Source organism: Pan paniscus, chromosome 14 (assembly GCF_029289425.2).
Source record: "Pan paniscus chromosome 14, NHGRI_mPanPan1-v2.0_pri, whole genome shotgun sequence".
Taxonomy (NCBI): Eukaryota; Metazoa; Chordata; class Mammalia; order Primates; family Hominidae; genus Pan; species Pan paniscus.
Window position 1 is genome coordinate 29,358,529 of NC_073263.2, and position 27,891 is coordinate 29,386,419.

Here is a 27,891-nt window from a genome sequence, read left to right on the forward strand (position 1 = left end):
AGTCTTAAGTTTAAAATACTACATCTGAATTATATTATTTGGAAATATAATAACGTTACATTTAAAAAATAGTAGGTATAGAATCCTACCTATACTGGGATAGTTTATTTCACAAGGTAGTAAATACTTACTGCAGTCCTAAAATTAAATTTAACAGAATATACAATGTGAAGGAGTAGGCATACCAGAAATAGGCAGAATTCATAGTTTGAATTTATCATTTTTTAAGTAAATTCAAAGACATTAACATTTAAAACAAGCGAATCATGCTACCATGAGACGGACATTAAATCCCATTACAAAAGTGGCTGTTACCTCCTAATGTGACATTTCCATGTAGAAATCGTCCTTGATAAATAAGTCGTAGAATATTTGGACTGCTGACCTGCTCTTCTTCCCAGTCTGAAAAGAATCCAGTGTACTGGTTAGGTATATTCCAACACATAATTAAGGTACTACTATATTGTTTTAAAAATTCAGATCCAAATCAGTTAGAGTACAAAGAAGGCCCTTGGAGCTTCCTACTACTATTAGAAACAGTCACTATTCATACATTTACCGCAACCTTGGTTATTACTTATTCTTTTAAGTAGCAAGAGCTGCAAAAAGACTCGTTTTGCTTCTTAAAGAATACTAAAATGTACCAAATTGTAGTCCCCAAGTTTAAAGTTAATACAAATGAGTTGGGAAAGACCTACTGAGTAAAAAGAAATATCATTTTTAAATTAATTTCAATTACCAGTAATTAACACATAGTATTATAATGCTCCAATATTTGTACCTGTTAAAATGTACATTTAAGGCTAGAAAACAGCAGGCTTAACAAAGATCTAAAAAACAGTTAATATATTGATATTGAGAATAACAAAAAAACTGTGTTTACTTTTGGATAATGTTGATATATTATCTTATTGTCTATCTGAAGTCAGTTAGTAAACATTAGAGAAGATACAACTTTAGTTCACCTCACCCAAAATGAAGACTTGGAAGAAACCGAAAAAATTATATATATTTGGAGGTACTGTACAAACATGAAAGCTAGAAAAGTGTACACACAAAGAAAATAAGACAAACTGGTAGGCAGAATGGGTAACAGAATATTTAACTTCAGCCTATAATTTATATTATTGTAAAAGATGGAAACCACTCCATTAAAATAAAGGTTTAAGGACACTAGTGTTATGATAGGGTAAAGGTTTAGTAATTTTCATGAGCTTGTAGATGTAACAATTTAAGCTTTGAGTTTAGTAATGATCTGAGAATTCCTTTGTCTTTTTTGTCAACAATTCTAATGTGTTTGTTTCCTATAGAAAGAGATAATGGTTAACACAAAAAAATAGTTTAAAGTATTCTGAAAGAGTGACAGAAGATAAAGGAAGTAACTAGAGACTTTTCTTTTGCCCTTTTTTTTGACTATTCAAAATGATGAATGTGAATTTGATAAAACCACTGCCTCTAGGTAACTTAGGCACAGCAGAAATGAGCAGAGGAGAAATGAATCCGTCATTTCCTGCCCCCGCTCCATGCCTTTAGTCTCTTCCCTCTTCTGTCTCCTGTAAGGCTTTGTTGCCTTCTGATCCCATTGTTCCCAGGTCCCTCCTATTCTAGAAGAAAGATCAAATAAGTCTCTAACACTATAGTATGAATTGCTTTGAATTCATCAATTCCAAAATTATTGTTTAATAGAATATTTCTGGTCAAGATGGAAGTGCTCCATAGATACAAAGGTAAATGACAGTAATTGTTTAATTCACAGGAAACAAAGACTGATATTCTAAAAATACTTGAATTTTTTTTTTGAGATGCAGAAACCTGAAGCCCCACGTTTCATTATCTTATACAGAGTGTCATGATTTCCACGTACTTCACTGGTGTAATATGCTATCTCCCTTCCCCTCTCCAGGGATCTAAAATTTAGAGAAATCTTAGAATATAGCTTAAATGAAGAATTTCAGGTGTTATTAACATATCCTAAGTATAACAGATTTTTTTGAACCTTTGACCCAATAACAGCTATGTGTCTGACTATTCCACCTGTTAGTAATATTTCCACTAAATAGCATAGGGGTATGCTAAGGAAAACTAATTCCTTCAACAAGTATGTTGCACGAAGTATTTTCTGCTATTAATATTTGCCACACATTTGTTATTAACATCAATAAGTATTTAATTTGCTGATCTTTAGTACATTATGTGATACAATATAGACTTAGATTTTTAATTTAAGTATTTTATGTGAAATAAAAATTAAAGTATTTCTCTTTATTCCTTGCAGTGTCTAAAACTGCTGAGTAGATTTGGCAACCTGAGGAAATACTGGGAATCAAAATCTTTTTTTTGAAAATAAGGGAACATCCACTGATACAATCAATATTCAGTACTGGTAGATGGTCTGTTCATTTGGGATACTATTTATGGCGAAGACTTATACTTGAATTTAAACTAATTTTAATATCTAAGTAAGTAATTATGAAAGTAAAAGTATTTCTTTTACCTTAAGTTATAATACTGCCCAAATAAATTTCAGAGTGATTACCCTTTTTCTGCCTTGTGTTATCTTTTCTATAATATCCATATATCAAAAGCTATTACTTACTATGACCGCTCCCCCCAAAGAAAATCTCATAAAGGTAATCTTTTTGTATCACACTTAGAGCAACATCATTCTTGGGTATTTAAAAATGCTTTTCATACTGATAGTTATCTATTCCTGCCTGGCTATAAAGAATAGCCAATATTCTTAGAGCCCAAATTTCTTTAGCTTTTCTGAAATTCTTTCTTAGCTATAACCTTTATAGCTTCAGTATCTCCCTGACTTAGAAACTAGCCGCTTGGTTACTAATGTGAAGAAAGATCCAGTAGTTGAAAGTATTTGTATAAATCAGTATTTCTTAAATTTAGGCCTATGAATCCACCAAGACATGTCCTTAGGGTCTAAAAGTCCTCTTCAAGAAGTTTTAAATTGTATTTTTTTTTAATGATAATCTGGAAAATCTGTACTTTCATTTTAATGAAATATGGAGGAGATTGTCTAGATGATTTAAATAGTCACTTTATAACCCAAGTGCAGCCTTGGGGTTTTAGTACTCACGTGTGCATTAAATTTATGATTGTACTGGTGCCAAGCAGTCAGTACTTCTTTAATTGTTAAGAGGCTAATGAGATCAGAACAGGGGTTCACTTAACAAGTAAATGATGCATTCTACCTATGAGAAAACTGAGTAACAATTTGTTATACTGTATAAATAAAGGTTTTATGGTGACTCTACAGACAACCTGGTCATCAAACACTACGTAGGAACACAGGCATGACAAACTCAACAGTATTCATGCTGTAAGCAGTGAGCTGGCTTTGGCAAAAATACATCATCTAGCACATTAATGTTGTTAACTTGAACATTATTGGTTTCAGAGTTATATTTGCATTTTCTGAATCAATCTTTTTTAGTTTTATGATTGTGTATATGAGTTAAGAAGAATAAAGAGTTTTAACTGGGTTTAAGTTTCTACATTTTAAAATACGCATTATAATAAAAATAATTTAAGTCAGCAACTAGAGATCTACAAGAATTATCTTCCTCTAGAAAAGCTCCGTATATTATTTAAGGTTGAGAAACACTGATCTAATTGACTCATTTTGTACATATACTATGTTCTTTGTCAAAATAAGTCTTGTCCTTTAAAAGTTCAAATTGCTACTGCTAATAAAATTAAGTGAAATCAGCTGAAAAAAATCATATCACTATGATACATGACATAAGGATCAAGATGACACTGTGGAAGTTCAAAGGAAGAAAATAAACCAACAATTCACTTGAGGGAGGCAATTTTTTTTTTTTTTTTTTTTTTTTGAGACAGAGTCTTGCTCTGTCACCCAGGCGGGAGTGCAGACGCATAATGTCAGCTCACTGCAAGCTCTGCCTCTCGGGTTCAAGAGATTCTCCTGCCTCAGCCTCCTGAGTAGCTTGGATTACAGGGGTGCACCACCATGCCCAGCTAAATTTTGTATTTTTAGTAGAGACGGGGTTTCACCATGTTGGCCAGGTTGGTCTTGAACTCCTTGACCTCAAGTGATCTGCCTGTCTCAGCCTCCCAAAGACCTGGGATTACAGACGTGAGCCACCACGCCCAGCTGACAGTCTTATTATATAAAAAAAAAATCAAAGAAAATAAGAAATACCAAACACATTTTCCAAGATTGTTATGGTTACTGGCTTGAAAATGGAAAGCACAGACAGACATTAATCATCTTGACCTTATAGTAGTTCAGAGAACACAAGAACTGACATGAATTAGAAGTTAACTTTGTTTCGAACTTAATTTTAAATAGGCTATCTAGAGAAGACCACAGAGAATGTATTATCTGTTAAAAATAGTTGTTCTTTCCTCTTTGTGTTTTGGTAAAAATAGGTTTACTGATATGAAGGTGTGTGTATACTCACTATTTTGTGTTTTTTTTTCTTTTTTTCTTTTCTTTTTTTTTTTTTTTTTGAGACAGGGTCTTGCTCTGTTGCTCAGGCAGGAATGTAGTGGTGTGATAATTGCTCATGGCAGCCTCAAATTCCTGGCCTCAAGTGATCCTCCTGCCTCAGCCTCCCAAGTAGCTGGGACTACAGGCATGTGCTACCATGCCTGGCTAATTTTTAAATTTTTAGCAGTGATGACATCTTGCTATGTTGCACAGGCTGGTCTCAAACTCCTAGCTTCAAGCAATCCTCCTGCTTTGGTCTCCCAAAGTGCTGGGATTACAGGTATGAGCCACCATCCCTGGCTGCATTTTTCTTTATTAAAAATATTTTTTGGCTAGGCACGGTGGCTCACGCCTGTAATCCTAGCACTTTGGGAGGCCGAGGTGGGTGGATCACAAGGTCAAGAGATCGAGACCATCCTGGCCGACATGGTGAAACCCTGTTTCTACCAAAAATACAAAAATTAGCTGGGTGTGGTGGCACGTGCCTGAAGTCCCAGCTACTCGGGAGGCTGAGGTAGGGGAATCACTTGAGCCCGGGAGGCAGAGGTTGCGGTGAGCTAAGATCACGCCACTGCACTCCAGCCTGGCGACATAGCGAGACTCCATCTCAAAAAAAAAAAAAAAAAAAATTTTTTTCACTTACGTTAAAACAGTTCTAAGACAGAAGCAGAGCCATTGCATTCTGGGCTCCTTTACCATTTGGGAATGAGACTGCTGAAGAGCAAGATAAGGAAGGGTACAATGATCCTCTAAATCTGAGCCTTATACTCTCAATTTTCGGTTGTTCTTTTAAATGTTATATAACAGTTTCAAAATGTTTGTGAGACAAGGTAGGGCATAAAGAATCAACATTATTCATACTCAAGAGAAAAATATCACTCACCCATTGGCCAATTGTCATATACATGCTTTGCAATGTCAGAAGCAGAATCGTTAGGAGAAAACAGGAACTCTTTTGTTTTTCCGCTTACCAAAATGAGGCGCAAATTTATCTGAAAGAAGACAATGATTCTTTTAACATAAATCTAAAAATTTTTTAAGTAAAAAAGAAGACTCAAAGGCTTTTCATTTCAATCACATCCTAAATTATTACCAATGCCATATTGTGGTTTCTATTTAAATTCTATAAAACATTTTTAAAAAGAATGGGAATTTGATATTTGATTTTATTTCCTATTATTTAAAGGGTGTGTGTGTGTGTCAGACATATTTGCCATAATAAATGAACACAGGAAAACCAAAATTCATTACACTTTTAAATTTAATCACTCCAACAATGTTCAGAATTGAAGTTTTGCAAGTTATCACTATTATTATAGAATATACATTTTTACCCAAAAATTAATAAAAATGTTGACACTGCAGATCTCGTCACTAAACAGAAAAAAAATTTAGTTGATATTCTACTTCTTTAAAAATATAATTAAAAGAAAATAAACTATATACAAGTTTTTATCCTATGAAAATTATTAAAACCTAGACGAATTAACAATAAACTATGTATGTTTTTTTGAGACAGAGTCTCTGCTCTGTCACCCAGGCTGGAGTGTAGTGGTACAATCTTGGCTCACTGCAACCTCTGCCTCCCAAGCTCAATCCATTCTCCTGCCTCAGCCTCCCAAGTAACTGGGATTACAGGTGCCCACTACCACGCCCGGCTAATTTTTGTGTTTTTAGTAGAGATGAGGTTTCACTATGTTGGCCAGGCTGGTCTTGAACTCCTGATCTCAAGTGATCCGCCCACCTTAGCCTCTCAAACTGCTGGGATTACAGGTGTGAGCCACCGTGCCCAGCCAAGAAACTTTAATTTTAAAGAACTTTATCATGGTTAAAGAAGGAATCAATAATAGTAGCTCTTTTAGCCCCAACTGCATGACCATATATTTTTTAGGGGGAGTAAGGTAGGACACATGGGACAAAGGAAATAAATTCACCCTCAGTGATAACCCTAAGGGGGATAACAGAATTAAAGTGTTTGAGATCTACTGGCTTCACATTTCCAAGTCAATATATATTTGCTTATACCATTGTTAATGTATTTCCCAAATGTTTAATTTTTATCTGTTGTAATTAATTTAATATTATTTTTAAAAAACACCATATCTATGTATTTCCCTGTAAGTCATAAAATACAAGTGTTGTTTCTATTACTCCTGGCCTTTGTTAAAAGAGTAAGTAAGATCCTACTAAAAGTTGGGTCCAGTCCAGAGCTGTGCCCTGGTAAGGCCATCTAGCCTAGTTTCTTTATATATAAAGAACAGAGAACCTCATTGTACCAGTTTGAATTGTGCCAGGTCCCAGGTTACCCAAGCTCTCCTTTTTAGTTACTAATTTTTTTTCTTATTAAAAATACCAGAAAATCTTTAAGATGTCAGAGTCTACAATGAATAAATTGGTGCCTATTACAGCAGTCACTGATTTACTATGTTTACTACCACCATGGCCAATGTCACTCCCAGCACCTCACCAATTTGATAATTTATTATTTGAAAATTTTGTTGAAAGTTATAAAACATCTCCCCTATAAAAATGCATGTACACATTTCTGGATTCAGTGTAATGCAAATGAATTTCACATTAGATGGAGTGGAAGTAGATTTCATATTAGAACCTGTATTCTATCTACATGTTTCAATTAAAAGTTTTTTAGAAGATAAAAGAAAATAATCTACATTCCAGGTGAAAAACCCTTTCAATATGCCCAATAAGAATTTCTTGCTGCTTTTTCTAATTAGAATGGAATTATACCAAATAGCTGAATACAGGAAGAGATCTGATAACATGTTGCTGTAAAGAAGTGATTCAAAAACTTTGAGTTCCACTTGAATAAGTTCAAGAAGTAGTCTGCAAGAATGATTACACTCTACGAAAGTACCACCTTGTTTATTTCCTATAGCAAATCAGTAATGAGCAATTCTTCAAGCAAGGAACCTAACATCTATGCAACACAATATGAATTTCAGTCCTCACAGATACATTACTACTCATGGTTTTCTCTTAATGTATGAATAACAAATACATATTACCCTATGAACTTATATGGAATATTTAAGGTTCTTCAGTCATTAATGCCCAAGAAATTCTGCCCCTAGTAGTTCAGCCACTTGTGTTTAACTAGAAAAAATATAATTAAATTCAAGCTTCCTAATTAAGAGTTATGCAAATTATGTGAACTTAATACTTCTTAAAATTTTTTAAGCTTAAAATTAATTTCCATTGGGCTTTTACTCAAATTATAATATTTAAAAATGATGAAAGGAAATAGATTTAGTCTTTAGGATCTGTAAAGGTGACACCAAAGCCTACTTTTGATTTTCCCTGATGTCTATCAATATGGAAATGGGAAAATAAATGATAGTATATCCTTACCATGGAAATCCATGCAGCTTTTAAACGACATGAGATAAAGACCTGTATGATCTGACATGAACAGATAGCCACAATATATTAAGTGAGAGAAAGCAGCCAGGTATAAAACAGTATTGTGGGAACAACAGAACACATGCCTATTTGCTATGGACTGACTCGCATCTCCCCAAAATCTGTATTGAAGTTTTACCTCCCAAAGTGACTGTGTCTGGAGGATAGGGTAATTAAGGTTAAAGCGAGATCGTAAGGGTGAGGTCCTCGTCTGTACCACAGAGGCCTTATAAGAAGAGAAAGAGCTCGGCTCCTATGCTCTCTCCCTCTCTCTTCCTGCCCTCCAGGTGGGGACAGCAAGAAGGCAATGGTATTTTGCCTGTCTACTGTATTTTGCTGTGGCAGCCTAAGTTGAATAATACACACAAAGAAAAATATAAACCAGGTGCGGTGGCTCACGCCTGTAATCCCAGCACTTTGGGAGGACGAGGCGGGAGGATCACAAGGTCAGGAGATCGAGACCATCCTGGCTAACACAGTGAAACCCCGTCTCTACTAAAAACACAAAAAATTAGCCAGGCATGGTGGCGGGCACCTGTAGTCCCAGCTACTCGGGAGGCTGAGGCAGGAGAATGGCGTGAACCTCGGAGGTGGAGCTTGCAGTGAGCCAAGATTGTGCCACTGCACTCCAGCCTGGGTGACAGAGCGAGACTCTGTCTCAAAAAAAAAATATATATATACATATATACGTATATATATATGTATATATATGTATATATATGTATATATATGTATATATATACGTATATACGTATATATGTATATATGTATATATACGTATATACGTATATACGTATATATACATATATACGTATATATGTATATATATACGTATATATGTATATATATGTGTGTATATATATAAAATAAGGTATATATATATATATAATAAGGTATATATATATATATATATAGAAAATAAGAAATGTGAGGCTCCCTTTAAAAAGGGAAGCAGCTTTTGATAAAATAGAAACTATGATTGGTGAGAAGGTTGACAAAAAAATCAACAAAAACTAAAAACTAAATTACTTGGATCTAAAAACATCTTGTTTATTCAAGTTTCATTATAAATTCCTTTGCTGTGCTATAACAGGCTACGAAATATAGAATATTCATGGGTTGCTAAACAAGTAACCTGTTTACTAATAAGGTTGAGAAAAGGTATAACTAAGACTACATTTACCTATCCTACCTATCCTATATTTTCTATCTTCAGTGACAAATTTTTCTACTTTGTTTTCCTGTCATTCCATATAAAGAGATCAGGACTCTCTTGCTGCCAAAATGTTTTATTACAGCAACTTGGTTTCTTGCCTCTCTGGTACAGCAGTTTATAAGTTTATAACTTTGAATTAAATAAAAGTGCTAGCCAGGCACGGTGGCTCACGCCTGTAATCCCAGCACTTTGCGAGGCTGAGGCAAGTGGATCACCTGAGGTCAGGAGTTCGAGACCAGCCTGGCCAACCTGGTGAAACCCGGTCTCTAATAAAAATACAAAATATTAGCAGAGCATGGTGATGCACACTTGTAGTCCCGGCTACTTGGGAGGCTGAGGCAGGAGAATCACTTGAACCCCAGAGGCAGAAGTTGCAGTGAGCCGAGATCACACTACTGCACTCCAGCCTGGGCAACAAGAGCAAAACTCCGCCTCAAAATAAATAAATAAATAAATAGTGCTTCTGACAGTTTAAAACCCTAAAATACAAAGCAGAACTCTGGTTATATTTCAATAGCATGGATGTGTATATCTCACACATATATATGTACAAACTAAAGTCTTGAAGGATATGTACCAAATATAACAGTCCTTATTTCATCTTTAGTTTCTTCGTGTATTCTTGCATTTTCTAATTTTCACATTAAGTCTGTATTACTTTTAAAATAGAGTAACATTTAATTCAAAGAGTAGTCAATCATTTCAGGATATTCCTAATAAACTATTAATATTTTAAAAAGTTAACGCTATCAAGTACTGTTATCGGTATGGGCTTTCAAAGAAATATAAATGATTTTCTTAAGTAGACAAATAAGCATATCAATTGTAATAAATACCGCTCTGGTGGGGGAACGCTGATAATAGGGGAGGCCGTGCATGCATGGGGGAAAAATGTAAATGGGAAATCTCTGCCACCTTCTCAATTTTGCTGTGAACCTAGAACTGCTCTAAAAAATGAAGTTGGCCAGGTGCAGTAGCTCACGGCTGTAATCTCAGCACTTTGGGAGACTGAAGCAGGAGGACAGCTTGAGGCCAGGAGTTTGAGACCAGCCTAGGCAACAAATTGCGACCCTGTCTCTACAAAAAATTTAAAAAAAAAAAAAAAAGCCAGGTGTGGTGGCACATGCCTATAGTACTAGCTACTCTGGAGGCTGAGGCAGGAGGATTACTTGCACCCAGAGTTCGAGGCTGTGGGGATACAGTGCAATGATCATGCCATTGCACTCCAGCCTGGGTGACAGAATGAGACCCCATCTCTAAAAAAATAAAATAAAATAAACATAAATCAACAAAGCCTACTTTTTATAGAAAACATTAAGCACAGAAATATAGAAATACAACATTAAAAAATAAAGTTATAAGATATTCATGGATCCTTTGAAGACTATTCATTGAACCTAAGACCTTCTGTTCTAGATGTCCTTGTTCTAGATGTTCTAGATAATGTTCAATTATCTTTGAACATTCCCAATCTCTTTTTTTCCACTCACAAGCTTAAAAGCTTGTGAGAGGAAAACCAAACCAAACCAAAACAAGACAAAACAAGACACACATACTGTACTCCATAAATTTAACTGGGTTCCTGCCACAAAATTCTCAGCATTTCCTAATTTAAAACTAACACACATCACAGTTGCCAATAAACTGATATTACACTTTCATATTTCAAAAATCAATGGTCTAAAGAGTTCATATTTATCTAGATGTTCAGAATGTTGGAAACTCATAGCCTCTAAATATGTTTGAACCAAATTTAAAAAATATTATTTTAATGTTTATAGGTGGCTATGAATCTTCGGTTTGACACAGACCCTACTACTCCCTCCTTACTCCCCCTGGCCTGCTTCAGACGCTCAGGAAACTGCCTAGTTCCAGAAAACATTTGAGTTTGTTAACTCACAGTAGAGTTTGAAAGTAGTTTGGAAGTATAAAATGAGAACAAAAAGCAGGGTAAGATTTTAAAATCTTCTACTCAGAGGAAACCTAATCACCCTTCTGGGTGGGGAAGGGGGAGAAAATGACAACTGCAACAGTAACTGTGTAAATACATAAGTCTAAAAATTTATCAAGTCTTATAGCAAAACTGCTTCAGGAAAGAAGCTTATGTCCAAAATTGAAAAGAGCAACAATAAACCCACAGCACTGCACTGCTGAGTAAAGTAACTCTTGCCTGAAACATCCAGTGCCTGGATCAGTGTTTGGCACATAGTAGTAGGTGCTCAGCCAGTAACTGTTGACTAATATTTCTGTTTTTTCAGTTTTAAGATGCAACTGAAAGGTCAGAGCTGATTCAAACCTAGGCTTCAGCATTCTGGCATTGTATTGAATGAGTGGCATAGTGTGTAGAACAGGAATGGATAATAATTGTTTCTTGGTAGTGCTGTGGTCATGCAGATAGTTCAAATGCGTGAACACCTCAATCTTTAATTTGTTTTGGGCTCTGGATCTTTACTGTCAGCAACATGCCAGAGTTAACATAAATGCTATCATTTAGTCAGGTATTTTGAAAAGTAAAATTAATTCTAAGTTACCGTATTAATGTATACATTTGGGTCTACTTTTCAAACGGACTAAGTTAATAGATATAGACAATTAACAGATTGGTCTTAATTGGGCCTATGCTTATATCTATGAGACAAGCTTGCTACTAGACTAGAGCCATGAATCTGCCTCAGTATGCTTGTCAAGTATACCTTAGGACTGTAAGAAAGATGGAGAAAAACACTGGATTCCCATAATTTAAAGCAATCACGCAGATAACTGGATACCGGGCTGGTTATTAGTTAATTGTTCCTATGCTATAATAAGAATCTTCCAGGGCTTATTCAGATAAATAATGTTAATTGTAGCTCCTCTCAGTAAATGTATGACAATTTCTATAAATGTGAGCTTGTTTCCTTTAAAATATTAAGTACTTATTACTTAAATATTTATTAGTGAAAGACCTTTTTACTTCTTTGAAGCCAAGCTAAGTCTAAGTATAAAATACATTTAAAAACCTCTGCTTGTAGGGTAATGGGATCCTTGACACATCAATAATGGGTTAAAAATAAGACTTATTTACAGCTTAAAATGTAATATACTTTGTGTACATACCTGTCTAAAAGAAAACTGGTAATAAGGACTCTGACTTGGTATGAGAGCTATTATGTAGTCAAGTTCCTAAGAGATGGCATTTAGATCATTCAAATGAATTATATATTTTTTATATTTACTTTTGAGACAAAACAAATCAAACAAGACTATTAGTGAGGCAGAACTACCATGATGATTTCCTGTAAGGCCAATGGATACAACAAGAACTCTTCAATGCATGTAATTTCAAGTTAGAACCATTTTTAGTCAAACTGCCATTTCTATTTGTTAGATAGTATCAATTTGGGGAAATTACATATAGAACTTAGTTTATAAAATAATATGTTTTTAGTTGGTCAGGATGGAAAAAAATGACGGGAAAGAAAGAGGGAGGATGGAAGATGGAACTGACTAGAATGGTCTTTGGATATAAAATATAATTACAGAGATGGACCATGCCCTTTAAAAAGGCTGTTTTCTACCAAAAGACAAATACGTTGATCAGAAAAAGAATTCCCACTTCTCCTCTGAGAATCTCTTAAGAATAAAATGAGTATTGGGATACTCTACTTCACATGCCAGTCTTCCTTAGGGAAAACCATCAACAGAAGCACCCTTTGCCTTTCTACTGCTCATTCCTGCCTTCTTTGCTAAATGGCAACAAGCAGCAGGTAGCCAGTGGGAAAGGTATTAGACCCTTTTTGCAAATCTTTGGGAAAAAAAAAAAAACAACTCCCAACTTATATCAAGGGAATTATGCTTAAAAGGTAACATACTATATGATCCCACTTATACAATCTTCTTGAAATGACAAAATTATAGAGATGGAGAATGGCCAGCTGGAAGGGGAGACAGGAAGGGTTACTTTGCCTATAAAAGGGTAGCACAAAGAATCCTTGTGATGGAACTGTCCTGTATCTTGGCTGTAGTAGTTGGTACAGGAATCTATCTGTGATAAAACTGCATAGAACTAAACACATACACACATGCACACACACACACACACAAATAAATGCATATAAAACTGGACAAATATTAATAAAGTCTGTGAATTTTATCATTACCAATTTCTTTTGAGACGGAGTCTCACTCTGTCATCCAGGCTGGAGTGCAGTGGCGGGATCTCGGCTCGCCGCAACCTCCGGCTCCCGGGTTCAGGCAATTCTTCTGCCTCAGCTTCCCAAGTAGCTGGGACTACAGGTGCACGCCACCATGCCCGGCTAATTTTTGTATTTTTAGTAGAGATGGGGTTTCACCATATTGACCAGGCTGGTCTTGAACTCCTGACCTCAGGTGATCCACCTGCCTCAGCCTCCCAAAGTGCTAGAATTACAGGCGTAAGCCTCCATGCCTGGCCTATCATTATCAATTTCTTGTTGTGATACTGCACTGTGATTATGTAAGATGTTACCATTAGGGAAAACTGGGTGAACAGTGTTTGGGATTTCTCTGTATTATTTCTGAAAACTGCATGGTTAATTTATAATTGTCTTAAAAAGATTTTTTTTAAGTGCTCAACTTTTTATAATTTGGTGTTTATGTCGGTCTCTGGTTATTTTTCTTATTGACATTTGAAAATGAATAGTTTTTAAAAAATAACATCATATTAAAACAGCTACTTGATCTAGAAGATATAAACCTATCAGTGACTTATTTTAATATGTAAATTTTAAAATAAACATTTTCTAGAGTTATGAATTTATAAAGGGCACATTTTGAATATTTGCTAACTGTACTGTAAAAGAAACAATGAGGAAGCGATATATTCATTTTCCTATGTAAGACTGATTTAAAATAAAATTATTCAAACAATTGCAGCGCTAAAATATGGTAATTACGTATTTCATAAACTTTCTTTTATTCATTTATTCAAACATTTTCTAAAACAGACACTGCTTGGTACCTGGATTGCAAAAGGTTAATATGAAACTCCTTGAGGATCTCATAACCTTGAAGCTATGAGAGACATACAAACAGATAACTACGGGAGGGAGGGATAGTTAGGATATGTAATTGTAAGTGCTTGATAAGTATTTGCTGGACGAATTTTAAAAATAATAAAAAGGAAGCAGCAGTGGGTCTGAGATTCCTGAGTAGGGTGTGGAACAGTGAGTTATAAAAAGTAAAAATAATAGCTTGCCATTTATTGAGTGGTGTAGTATATTTCAGGTACTGCACTTGGTTATTCTACCTAGCCCATCTCTGAAAAAGGTATTACTCTCCCATTCTAGAGTTGTGGGACAGAGTTTAGAGACTCTAGTAAGCAGATAAGCTGTGATTTGAGCCCAGGTGCATCTGAGCCCACAGCACCTAGCTACCATATCACTCTACTAAAGACCAACTGACTCAGCAACTCTGTACCATGGTCCCTATATGGACCTGCTTATTCTCCAGCATCATCTCCACCACTCTTCCCCTCACTAGGCTCCAACCACAGGGGTCTTTCAGTCAAAACTGTTAACTTCTTACTTGCCCCAAGGCCTTTACACAGGTTTTTCCTTCTGCCTAGAATGCTTTGCACTCCTCACCCTCTACCCCAATTCACACATTCTAGCTTATAGATGTCTGAGAGGGAATGGCATTAATAAATCCTTTGGCCATCTAATCATCCTGGATGAAATAATGACCCATTTTTTGAAAAAAAGAGCAGAAAAAGAATTTCAAAATAGAACTGGAGAAGTCAAGAAAGGATTTCTCTCCCCCACTGAAATGGGGCAGCAATCATATTTGTGAAGAAGTAATTTAAGCCATCTGTGAAAACAGATTTTAACCTATAATACATCTGAATTCTTAACTAGGAATTTACTTGTATTCAGTAGACTAAGGCATGAAGTTGTAAACTAGGGTACATTTAGATATGCTAAATGGATGGAAGAAGCTACGGGATCTTTTTCTATATTCTGTTTAGCATTTAGTATGATGTAGATTCTAATATTTATTAAATGTTAATATCAAATCCTTATAGGTAGAACACTCAGTGAGATTCCTGTTTTTACTTGTGGAAACATTTACCTACCCTATGAGGTAGATAAGAGAGGTCAGAGAGTCCTCTAGCTTAAGTTCCCAAATAAAACTTTTACAACATATCATTTACTTGGAATGTGAACTTGCAGAATATTTTAACTCATTTTAAAATGTAGGTGGAAAACTACATTCCAAAGCAACATTTAATAATTTTTGAATTATAGAAACCGTTCAACTACTTATTAGCTAAAATATTTTTGGGTGAACACTCAACATGAACAAAAAGCTGTTGGGCTATAGAGATGAATGAACAGGAATAGTTAATTCGCCTCCTTGCTTTCTATGTAAACTGTTTTTTTTTTCTTCGTCAGTGAAGAAACAAAGAAAACTTTGGGTTCTTATAAATACATTTCAGAATCAAAATATAAAACTCACAATTCATAAAGCATTTAGTGCCCAGCACGTAAGTCCCTAATAGTTAGATATTATCACAAATTATCATCATTATATCCATCATCAGTTTAGTAAATCACATAACGCTAACTATATAATGCTCTTTCCTTTAGTACTTTAAAATGTACATTTACTTTCAGTTTGGGAAACTTTGATAAAATTAAAATTCCATGAGAAGACTGACAGTATGTTTTATTGAGAATTCTTGCAAATTATTGTTAAAATTACTTTTTTTGCAAGTTCAAAATCCTGTAAGCTTACAGAACATATTGATTCTGAAATTAAATTATGGTATCACTTTAAAACCTGACTGTAGGATATCCCTTGCATCTAGGATACAAGGTAACAGCTTTAACCGGATTTCAATGTGCAATGGTAGCCCTTTGGTTTTCTATACATACTATTAACTTAAATAACAAATTTGAATGAATTCAAAAGTACTTTCTCTAGGGCACTGGATTGATTTCTAGAGAAATCTTTGTTTTGGGGAGTATCTTTAGGTCACATGGCTCATTAAATTAAGAACAGCTGTTTAGTACAATTGTTTCTGTCACCCAAATGCTGAAGATACTAAGCTAAGAAAGGAGAAAGGGAAATGGTAAAGGCAAAGCACTAGAGAGGACAGCAGGGAGGGTTAGAGTAGTATATATTCATGATAGAGTTTCATATATTTCAGGAAGATGACAATTCTATTTCCTCTGTCCACCTCCCATTAGTGAGGGCATGATGGTGGAAGTTTTTTGGATAAGACAGCCTGAAATTAACCAGTATTTACTGAAGATCAACTAGGCACCCGTTTTCTTTTGAATAGTTCTAGCGCAAGGCACATTTCCAGAACCTACTATATAGTACTTTCTCTTCTCTCTAACCATCTAGTTACTCCAATAAATCCAGGTATGATACAGGATAAATCTTTAATGTCTACACTTATTTGTCTTAGCCTTACCATTATTTGAGCCTTCCACAATATCCCCTTTGAGATGTCTGCTCCTTTGTTGTGTCAATTCCCAGATTCCCTCTCTCCTACTTATTCTATGCTATTATCAAATTCTCAGTACTACTTTAAATTCTATGCCTTTCACAATATTCCTCAATCATTCAACACAGAACAATTTTTAAAACTAGGAGTCTCAGAATTCATCCAGTTCATAGATAAGGAAAAGACAAGGACAGAGATGCCCTGAGAGGCTGGCTAGAACCTGGGTTTTCTTCCTCCTAGGTCAGGGCTTGTTCCAGCATACTTCGATGCCACCCCAAAACACCCTCTCAAGACTCCTCCTATTTCTTTCTAAATATTTGATTTCTATCTTATTCGAATAGCCTCTCCAGAAAAGCTTGTTTTCTCTTAGGATTTACACAACTTTTGAGACAAAATACTCCTTAATTAATCTGCTATATACTAACTGAAAACTAATCCTGCATTTCTCTAACCCATGGAACTTCTAGGGAATATAAGTAGATGCTAAGAAAAAAAGAATTCTTAATTACTGTGAAATAAGTTTGGAAATGGGTTAAAAAATTCAAACAATGCAGTTGCCAGGGAATGGAGGTAGGGCTTAATGGGTGTGTGTGTGTGTGTGTGCGCGCGCGCGCGTGTGTGCATGCGTGTGTGTGTGTTTGAGATGGAGTTTTGCTCTTGTTGCCCAGGCTGGAGTGTAACGGCGCAATCTCGGTTCACCGCAACCTCCACCTCCTGGGCTCAAGAGATTTTCCTGCCTCAGCCTCTCAAGTGGCTGGGATTACAGGCATGCACCACCACACCCAGCTAATTTTGCATTTTTAGTAGAGATGGGATTTCACCATGTTGGTCAAGCTAGTTTCGAACTTTTTACCTCAGGTGATCCACCAGCCTCATCCTCCCAAAGTGCTGGGATTACAGGTGTGAGCCACCACGCCCAGTGGGAATTATTGTTTAATGGGCATAGAGTTTCAGTTTTGCAAAATGAAAAGAGTTCTGGAGACAGATTGTGGTGATGGTAGCAAAACATCACAAATGTAAAATACCACTGAATTGCACACTTTAAAATGGTTAAGATGGTACACTTTATGTTATATGTATTTTATCACAATTTAAAAATATAAAAGAAAATTTCAATTCAAGTAAGTTTCTTCACTGCAAAATTCAGAATCTTTCATATGCCAAAATCTCTAAGAGGGAGGAGAGCTATACCTGTATTATTAGTGTGTTCAAGATTGTTCTACTTTCAGCTGATTCTTCAAAAGACTGAACACACAAATGTGTGTTAAAAAGGCACTAGGCTAGATGCGCCAGAAAATACAGAGATGATCAAACACAGTTGCTAGCTCTACAGTACTCTGGGTTTGCTGTAAGGCATTCAGCCACCTCAGCAGGCAATGGGGCTAACACAACCAGGTCACTGAAATTCAAGTTTATTTGCTTTTTTTCAAATATGTTGGGCATAATGTATTGATGTAGAAACAAAATTTTACTTGTAATGGAAAGTCAGTCAGAAGTCCTATGACATAGCATTGTTACCTTTAAAAATGTTAAAATAGCTGATATTAAAATAATCTACTTATTGTTCGGGGGAATGTAAGAATGACTCCCCCTTTTATAGCATAACTATCAATTAAATATTTGTATCACTGTTGCATGAAAGAGCAGAATATACCCAGAGATGGTCTTTAATATTAGAATAAAATTCACATAAGATGGACACTGTAAAAACACAGAATTTAAAAAGGTGCATCTTTCCCCATACTTTTAAGAAAACATGGGGAAATGGTTTAATGCTTGATGCCATGGCTAGAAAATAAGATCATTTTAATGTATGACTTCACCCTATGAAAAGGAAACTAATGGTCCTCAGAGGTATTGTTCTAGATGACTGTTAAAGTTCCTCACTAATATCTGAAAATCATTAAGTAAAAAGAGAACGTTATTTAGGAATATAATAATATACATAGGACACATAAACATTCAATAATGACCAATTCATTCTTATCAGTCACACTTTAGACTTGAATAGAGGTAAAATTACATAAATCCAATGCTCTAATTTCTTTATCACTAACTCTTTATCTTTCATTCCTTTTAAACCTGTGTCTATTGAAGCCATGCTACTGAACTGTGCTCCTAAAGGTTACTTATGACCATCTAATGAAAACATCAAAAACCTTCTTCTCATTTGTCATCTTCCTTAGTCTCTGCAACATTCCACACAATTTAACTCCTTACTTCTTAAACGTCTTTCCTCATTAGGTTCCTATAATTCCCAAAGTTATGTTTTCTGGAATACCAACCCCCAAGAGGTATTCTGGGGAGAAAGGGGTTCTGACGTCAGGTAAATCTACAAAACACTACTTTATATGTTTCCTTCTTGGAGATGTGTCATGTATGTTAACATATTAAAAGGGCACAGAATTCTTGCAGTGAATGAGTATTTAACTACAGAACCAATTTTCTTTCCCATATTACCTGTTATCCACCCCACAGAACTAGTGTTTGGTTAAACATCCTTCGGGAAGACTATTCCTGCTTGTTTAATCCTTTGATCCTCTCTTTCAGTTGGTTTTTCTTCCTTTTATAATCCAAATATGGGTTTTTCCAAGGTTCCCTCATCAGTCTCTCTCCCAGTCCCTGCTCCATCCTTGAGAGATCTCATTCACTCCCAAGGCTTCCACTGCCACCCATTTGGAATATTCCCAAACTAATTATCCATGAAGCGCCATTTTCATTTCTCCATCTGCTAGCTGTCCATTTCTGATCGGGTAGATAGCTTACTGTCCCCTCAAATTTGATATGTTTAAAACTGAACTTATTTCTTAACAACAGATATCTTTCCTGGCTTATTTATTTCTGCTGAATTCTCCTGGTCTCTCAGTCCTTCAGGCTTGAAAGCTCAGTCATCATTTACTCCTGCCCTTTTTTCTCACTTGCCCTTACCCAATTACTAATTCTTTCAAATTCTCTCTGTCAGTTTCTCAGCCCAATCCATCCTGTACTCTCAAAAACATTCTTAAAAGTTTAAAATTCTGTCAGGGTGTTCTAGACAGCTAACATTTACTAATCACTTACAAGTGCTGCACAGTACTTTCTATGAGGTACACAGTTGAACATCATAGGACCCTATAAGACAGGTACTGTTATCTCCGCTTTATAGATGGTAAACTGGGACACTAAGGTTAAGTAACTCTTAAGATCAAATATTTACAATCCAAACTCTTCAGTCCAACTACTGCTAATTCCCTATCCAAATTTCTATTTCAGCCAAAGCAATATATTCATTATAAATCCTATCCTGGCAAGAATCACCAGAATGACTTTCTGATTGTTCTTGTTCGGTTCTGAGGTCACCTTTGAAGCCTAAGTGACCACTCAAACCTACACTACTCCTTCCTTCCTCAGAGTTTCCATCCAATCACTGGCATATCCGATCACTGTCACCATAGGGTCCATGCTTGCCTAGGACAATTCTGATTCATGTTTGCTGTCTCACTATTACTATGCCCCCTTTCACTCTCAAAAGTACCTCAATTTAGACAATAAATTATAAGGTCATCCTACATATATCACAACTGTTATTGTAGCAAGAAACCATTTATGTCCATATCCTACCAACTCCCCCAATTAAATCATGGTCCTTGAAGGTAGAAAATCAATCTGAAAACTTAAACTGGTCTTATTTCTCTTACACCAGGCACATTTATTATGCGTATGTGGCTACAGAACAATTGTGGAGATGAGGTTCCATTGGTTGTGTTTTGTTTCTCGATTAAATCCTGCTTTTAAATCAAAAAAGGAAAAATAATTCAAGTTAATTCATATAGTCAACCTCAGTCACAGTGCTTGAAAAAAGTAGGTATTTAATACTTTGAAAGGATGAATGAATAATGTACTAGAGTATGTGTGCCAAACTATAGCCAACATTACTAAAATATTTCAAAGATATACATGTAACTGGACACTTCGTGTATAACCAAGTGGATCTACCAATAATTACCAAGAAAAAATGTTTTCTAATATTTTTTACCGTTATACACAGTTGAGTGATAACAGACTATTTCCCACAACTATTTTGGAATACAAGCTCTGGAACAGACCACAGTGATAATAAAAACCAATTGCTCTAAAGAGGGAAAAAAATAAAAATAAATAAATAAATAAATCATCCTATTCTTTACAGTATGTTGTCAGTTAACTTATTATTCAAAAGTGATAGCAAGCTCTCCTGTTTAAAAGAATACAGTCTGTCTGTCTATGAAGAAAACGATTGTTTCACACTGCCTCTGCTTTGCAGTCCTATTCAGCTCAGACAATTTGCATCAACCTGTGACTAGTGACACTGTCACTTAGTGGTGCCCCAGAGAGCCATGATCTCACGTGCTCTTAATATTGAAGTTCTTATTTATACATAGATGTCTCTGGAATACTCATGAATTCTTACTTGAATACAATGGTGTTTTATTAATAGTTATTAATTAAATTTTAAAATGCTAATACATAATTTATCAATTTACTTAGAATTGGTATGACAAATTATTCAGCAGGGCAGCTTTGCATAACAAGCAGGAAAAACGACAAGCAAAAGTGACAAATACATCCCTGTCACTACATAATATAAAATACAGCACAAAATTCTGCATCTGTGCATACTTTCTAAGCTAAGAATGCTAATTAACATAATCATTAAGTGCTATTTATTAGAGGTAAAGGCATCACACTATGTTTGTTTTAAAAAGCAGAATGCTCATAAACTCATTGTTAGAGAATATAAATCTAGCAGCATCAAAACACTTCGTATTACAATACAGAAAGCAAAACAAATGGCAGCAGATGGCTTCAAAGAGGGGGAATAAAGAAGAGAACTATAGAATAGTAAAGTGCAAATTAAAATTGAAAGGAAAAATTTTAAAAAGAAACAGCTAAGGAAAAGAACAGATAAACTCCTGGGGAAAAGTCAACGACTAACAGACAGCAGAAATAATATTCATAAATAGGAAAGATTGGTATATGCAGATTAGACAATTATCCAAAGCCATGGACATGAAAAGAGCAGAATGCATCATTGTTAGAGACACAATTCAAGAACTAATGGATCCCTGGCACTGAGCTAGAAAATATCACATATTATTTGCAAATTTAGAAACAGGCTCAGAGTTTTTAAAGAATTATCTAAGGTTATACAAGACAAGATAGAATTCCAAATAAATTGGTATAGGTATGGCAACCCTTTGACGTGAACTATTTACTTAGCAATGTTCTATTTATTTATTTTAGTTTTCTTCTTATTACTTTAATATTCTAAATTTCCTCCTCTTTATAAATTACTCAAATGTTCTATTTTTAATCAATGATATAGCCTATACTCACTTCTATTATCTACAATTATCTACATCTACAATCCTCAAGAATATGTGAGGGATGCCAGAAGTTGCTACCATATATCAATGATAACTCAGAGTAACTAACACCATAAAACGGATACAAAGTCTGGAAAAGATTTAAATTAGTCTCTGGACCTCTCATTACAAGAACTAATGTGTGTTACTAAGTGTTACTACCACTTTCATTTCTTCTATTGGCTTTTCTTTTCCTTTTTTTGAGACAGAATCTTGCTTTGTCGCCCAGGCTAGAATGCAGTGGCACAATCTTGGCTCACTGCAACCTCCACCCCCCAGGTTCAAGAGATTTTCCTGCCTCAGCCTCCCAAGTAGCTGGGATTACAGGTGTGTGACACCACGCCCAGTTAATTTTTTAGGTTTTTAGTAGAGATAAGGTTTCGCCACGTTGGCCAGGCTGGTCTTAAACTCCTAGCCTCAAGAGATCCACCCGCCTCACGAAGTGCTGGGATTACAAGTGTGAGCCACTGTACCTGGCCTATTAGATATTATCTTATTTTCAGAATAGTCAAGATGTCAATGTTTGAACACTTACCAATACTGAAGGTATTATCCTTACTTTATCTTAAAAGTTTTAGAAAGCATGACTATGCCATAAAAGCTGCTTTCTTAAGGAATAAAATTACTTTTTTTCTCAGTTTTCTTCAATAGCAATTCAACATTAATAAGAGGGAATCTTTACTAACACTACACACACACACACACACGCACACACACGCACCCCTACCTATATGCATGTTGACCTTTTCTGACCTACTTTAGTTATGTTTGTTAGGTGAAAACTAAGTACCCAGGTATAGGTTAACTGAATTTAGAGAATAATAATGATCCTAGAAGTTAGAAGAAGATATAAAGAACATGGCTGGTAGCAGATATGATTTTAAATTGTATTTTAATCACAACTATTTTTATAGAGCTACGCAGTCACCAGGTTTTATTAATTTTTCTTCTGCAGTGTTTATCCTTTATTTTTCCTCCATTCACCTGTCAGCATCCTAGTTTAGACTCTTATCACTAGGTAAGTAATCTACTAATGGGTCTTCCTGGGCACTGGGTGCCCTTTCTCCGATGTATCTTGCTCTAGTTAATCCTGTGTATTAATTTATCCATGCAAAATGTATTTATCAGGCATTTATCATATCAATGCTTAAATATTCAAGACCTGCAAAAGCAACAGAAATTAGCAGGTACACTTCAATATGTGCTTCTGAGATCATGAAATTGGCTATGCATTTGAGTACATTTTTCTTGCAGCAGGTACAGGGAAGAATTAAATGCATGCATCAAGACTATAAAATAACAAAGGCAGAATTCTACTCAAAGAGACTTACAATTATTACAAATTGTAGCCAAAACATTCTTATCTTGACACTCTTAAATGATAAGACAGCAAACATTCATTTCAAATTGAAGTACTCAGGCTATTCGCTCATGAATGGAGTTAGTGATTTTGATCACATATATTCATACATAAACTTTTATGTGCATAAGACCTAATGCCTTCAAGGGATAACTCTACTACTGGATTTAATCTAGCAAATACTAAATAATCTGGAGCCTAACCAATGCTGATTTATAAACTTTTATGTCCTAAAGGCTTAACTTGTAAATCCATTGTTTGTAACCTGGATTATACTTTCCAAAGGGGAAAAAATGAGCTATATATGGCAGCAAATATCCTAGGGAACTCCTAAGAATTTAACCTAATAATATAAAAAATATATACTTAATATGCAGTACATAGTAGTAACATTAATAACTGCTAATACATATAACTCTTACTAGATCCTCTAGTCAGGATTTAGTAAGTAACATTATTAATAATATTAGTAACATTAGTGACTAACATTATATTATTAATTAGTAACAATTAGTAACATTAATAGGTAATAACACTATTAATAACTGCTAATCCATATACCTCTTGCCAGATCCTCTTTTAGGTGTTTATATATTGACTTATTTAATTCTCACTGCAACCCTAAGGAGAGGTGGCAGCTTGTGCCTGTAATCACAGCTACTAGGGAGGCTGAGGCAGGAGGATCACTTGAGGCCAGGAGTTCAAGACCAGCCTGGGCAACATAGCAAGGCCTCATCTCAGAAAAAAAAAAAAGGAGAGAGAGAGCCATGTGTGGTGGTATGCACCTGCAGTCCCAGTTACTTGGAAGGCTGAGGTAAGAGGATCACTGGAGCCCAGAAGTTTGAGGCTACAATGAGCTATGACTGTGTCACTGCACTACAGCCTGGGTGGCAGAGGAAGACTTTGATCTCTCTCTTTTTTTTTTTAAATAAGGAGAAGAATTTTAAGTTTTTCTTTTTAATGGCATTTTAAAATACTTAGTTCTATTGTTCGGTTCTTATAATTAGAAAGCCTGAAAAGAGAACAGAAGATAAAACTTGAAAGATCTACCGCAAAGGAAGAAGCATGTTAGAGCTGGCCTAATATAAATAATTAGGCGATAAAAATTAAGTCATTTGCTAAAAGGCTGAAGATGTGAGCTGCTTTTGGAGCCCTTGGAAGTGGTTTTTGTGCCAGGAGTAGTTTTTGTGCACAGAAAATAAAATCTAGAAGTTTAATTTTATTTTTTAATTAATATTTGATTTATGAAAATTACAAAAAAAATTCAAAAAATTAGTCCCAGTTTTTAAAGTTACCTTTAAGTTTTTACTTAACTTACAAATCTGTCAAAATGTATCACTTACCACTGGCTTTCAATTATTTAGATTTTAAACTGCAATTATAAATTAAACAGATTCAATTTCTTCTTTAGATATTTCCACTAACTGCTGGTGAATCTTCCCAATTACCTATAATTCTTATAAATCTAATAAACTAAACTTATAAAAATGGTCAACCTTAAATTCTCATAAATGTTATGGTACTACAAATAAACTTATAAGCATTTCTCCTAAAAATCCCAAGCAAAATCATTACTCAATTACGTATTTTAAATTGGAAGTGACACTGCCCAATAAGCACATGAAAAGATGCTCAGCATGATTTAGTCATTAGGAAAATAAAAATCAAAACCACAGTGAAATACTATCTCCAACCCACTAAGATGGCTATAATCAAAAACGCTGACAAGCTTTTAGGTGATAAAATGATTTCATCTTGGATCTCTACCATGACTTGGTCTCCATTCTGATCAGAACAGTTAAGGTCATTCTTCTAGAAGGTTTGAGGATTCTTTCAGCCTTTCACTAGGTACTGTTTAAACTCAGCTGCTATTCCTCAAGGGCTTCATATTCTAGATTTAGAAAAATAACAGGAAGATTTTAGGAAAAAACTTAAAGGCAGGAAGCGTGGGTCATATAAAGAGAACATAGTCTAAATGTCTCTTTAACCACTGACTTTTCAATTACACTGGCATGGAATAAGCAGTTAACGTATTTATAAATTAATTATTTATAAATTAGTAGAAGTTATTTATTGAAAACATTATCAAACAGGCTCTAAAGAAAAAAATTCTTAATGTATTTTTCTTATTCTTCATATTTTAGTATCAGTTTTCTGTTGGCTGGTTGGTCTTTGTCTCCCCATTGAAACTGTACATTTCTTCAGGTCAGAAAAGGAAAAAGAGAAAGAAAATTACATGCTAGGTACTTTGCTTCCTTGTGAAAGAGATATGATGTTCAAGGTCAAAGAAGCAGGCTTAGTTAGTGACTAAAATGTGATTTGAAGGGTACAGACAGAATCTTAGAATTATAGGAATTTAATGTCTATATAGAATATTTTCACCAAGATGTGGTTCTCTGGTGAATCCCCCAATCCTCTTTAAGGTCTCAAAATACAATTATTTACACCGGCCAAGATAGTGCTGGAGAAAGAACCCTTCAAATTCTGCACTGACATTCCCCGATACATTTTTTTTGCCATTACATTTTTACCAATTCATTTTCAAATCTCTAATTTGACATTACATACATTACCTACATGCATTTGGGAGGCACATTACGTAAGTGTTGATTTACCTTTTATGACTACTGCAAAGATCAAATAAAATAAATATGATCATGTAAGTTCTAAGTCTTAAAACTGTTGTTAGTTTTATGCTTAAATGTAAGGGTTAATAAGATTCAATTAAGGAAAATGGCTGTCCCTGGTTTGTCCTTTTCCTAACATTGCTCAGTTATTAATACTTCCTTCCTTCTATTAATACATGAAATCTGCCAAACATTTAGGTCTGTAAATCCATGAGGATTACTTAAATATCATGTCAACTAGACTATAAACTGTTCAAGGGGAGGAATCATGAATCATGATGCCCTCTATTCCTCTGTCTTTGCTTCCTTCTACTTTTTCTTTTCCACCATTACCCAGTTTTTCACAATGTAGTTTTTTTTTTTTTTTGATGGCATATTAAATATTTTTTTTTCTTTTTTGGAGACTGAGTCTTGCTCTGTTGTGCCCAGGCTAGAGTGCAGTGACACGATCTTGGCTCGCTGCAACCTCTGCCTCTTGAGTTCAAGCGATTCTCCTGCCTCAGCCTCCGGAGTAGCTAGATTACAGGCACCCATCACCATGCTCGGCTAATTTTTTGTATTTTTAGTAGAGACGGGGTTTCACCATGTTGGTCAGGCTGGTCTCAAACTCCTGACCTCAGGTGATCCGACCACCTCAGCCTCCCAAAGTGTTGGGATTACAGGTGTGAGCCACTGCGCCCGACCCTAAACATCTTTAATGAAGGCATGGTACAAGTACTAAATCAGCTGATTGTCCTCCCTAAAGTACGTCAATAAAATCCTCAGGGGGCCATTAGAAAGAAAGAGAAAAATACCATAATTACCATGATCACAGACAAGATCTCTAATAAGCCATAGCTACTACTGTAGATGCAGCTCTAAAAAAGAAGAGGCCACAGTCCATAAGCTTACTAACAGTCCTTATTCTAAAGACTGAGTCCTCTAAATATGTGCAATCATTCTACAAATTTTTCACAGCATTTAAGCCTTATTATCTTGATAATACAAGTATGAATAGAGTAGTCTGAATCAAGTGTAATTAGAAAATATGTGGAAAACAAAAACTTCTAAGTAGTCATACTTGCAACAGCACAGCTATTTCACAAAGGATATGTGAATTCTTCTTAAATGAGCAAAATTGAGAGAAACCCCAAAAAACTATAGATGCGTTTAAGTACTCATCAAACTTTATAATTTTAGTAATTTTTCACATGCTTGATATTATTGGTATTGATAACAATGAGAACAGTATGTGTTGCCTGCTTACCACGGTCTCAGAAATTGTGCTAACGATATTTATATAAGGTAGATATTATTCTCTTTATTTTCCAGATAAGGAAACTGAGGCTTGAATGAGGTTAAATATCTTGCCAAAGGTAAGTGGGAAACTGAATACAGCTCTGTTTCTGAACCCAAGATCTTAGGCTAAGATAGGGTTTCTCAACCTCAGCACAACTGATATTTTAGACCAGATAAATTCTTCATTTGGGTAGTGGGGGGGGGGAGCTGTTTTGTGCATTGTAGGAGGTATAATATCATCTCTTGCTTCTATCCACTAGATATCAGTGGCATTCCACCCTTGCCGCCTTCCCCTTCCCCCTGGCCCCGGCAAAGTTGTGGCAATAAAAAAATGTATGCAGACATTGCCAAATGTCTCCTAGGGGGCAAAATTGCCTTGGTTGAGAATCATGGCTAAGTAATGTATTACTTAATTCATACCTTTACCGTGATAAACCATCAAGAGCACATTCTTGGAGAAATCTAGAGCAATACAACAACTTCACACATTTTAAACTACTCAGCAAATAGGATATTTAAAATCATTTGAAAATAAGACTAACTGAAGATGTTATATGGTTAAGTAAAAATGTCTAAAAGGTACCTAAATGCAATAAATTACATGATCACATATTATTTTCTTTGCTCCCATACACTAAGACTATAAAATTATGAGTCTGTAACA

General features: G+C 35.2%; 1 protein-coding gene across 1 annotated transcript in view; it reads right to left on the minus strand.

Annotated features, from left to right (window-relative positions):
• The window catches only part of UBL3 (ubiquitin like 3), an 86,272-nt gene that overhangs the window by 7,380 nt on the left and 51,001 nt on the right, over positions 1-27,891 (minus strand). The window contains exons 2-3 of the mRNA XM_003818323.6: positions 5,355-5,463; positions 316-402 (exon numbers count right to left, since the gene is read on the minus strand). Coding sequence (XP_003818371.1) covers positions 316-402; positions 5,355-5,463 — 196 coding nt within the window. The remainder of the gene's footprint in view (positions 1-315; positions 403-5,354; positions 5,464-27,891) is intronic.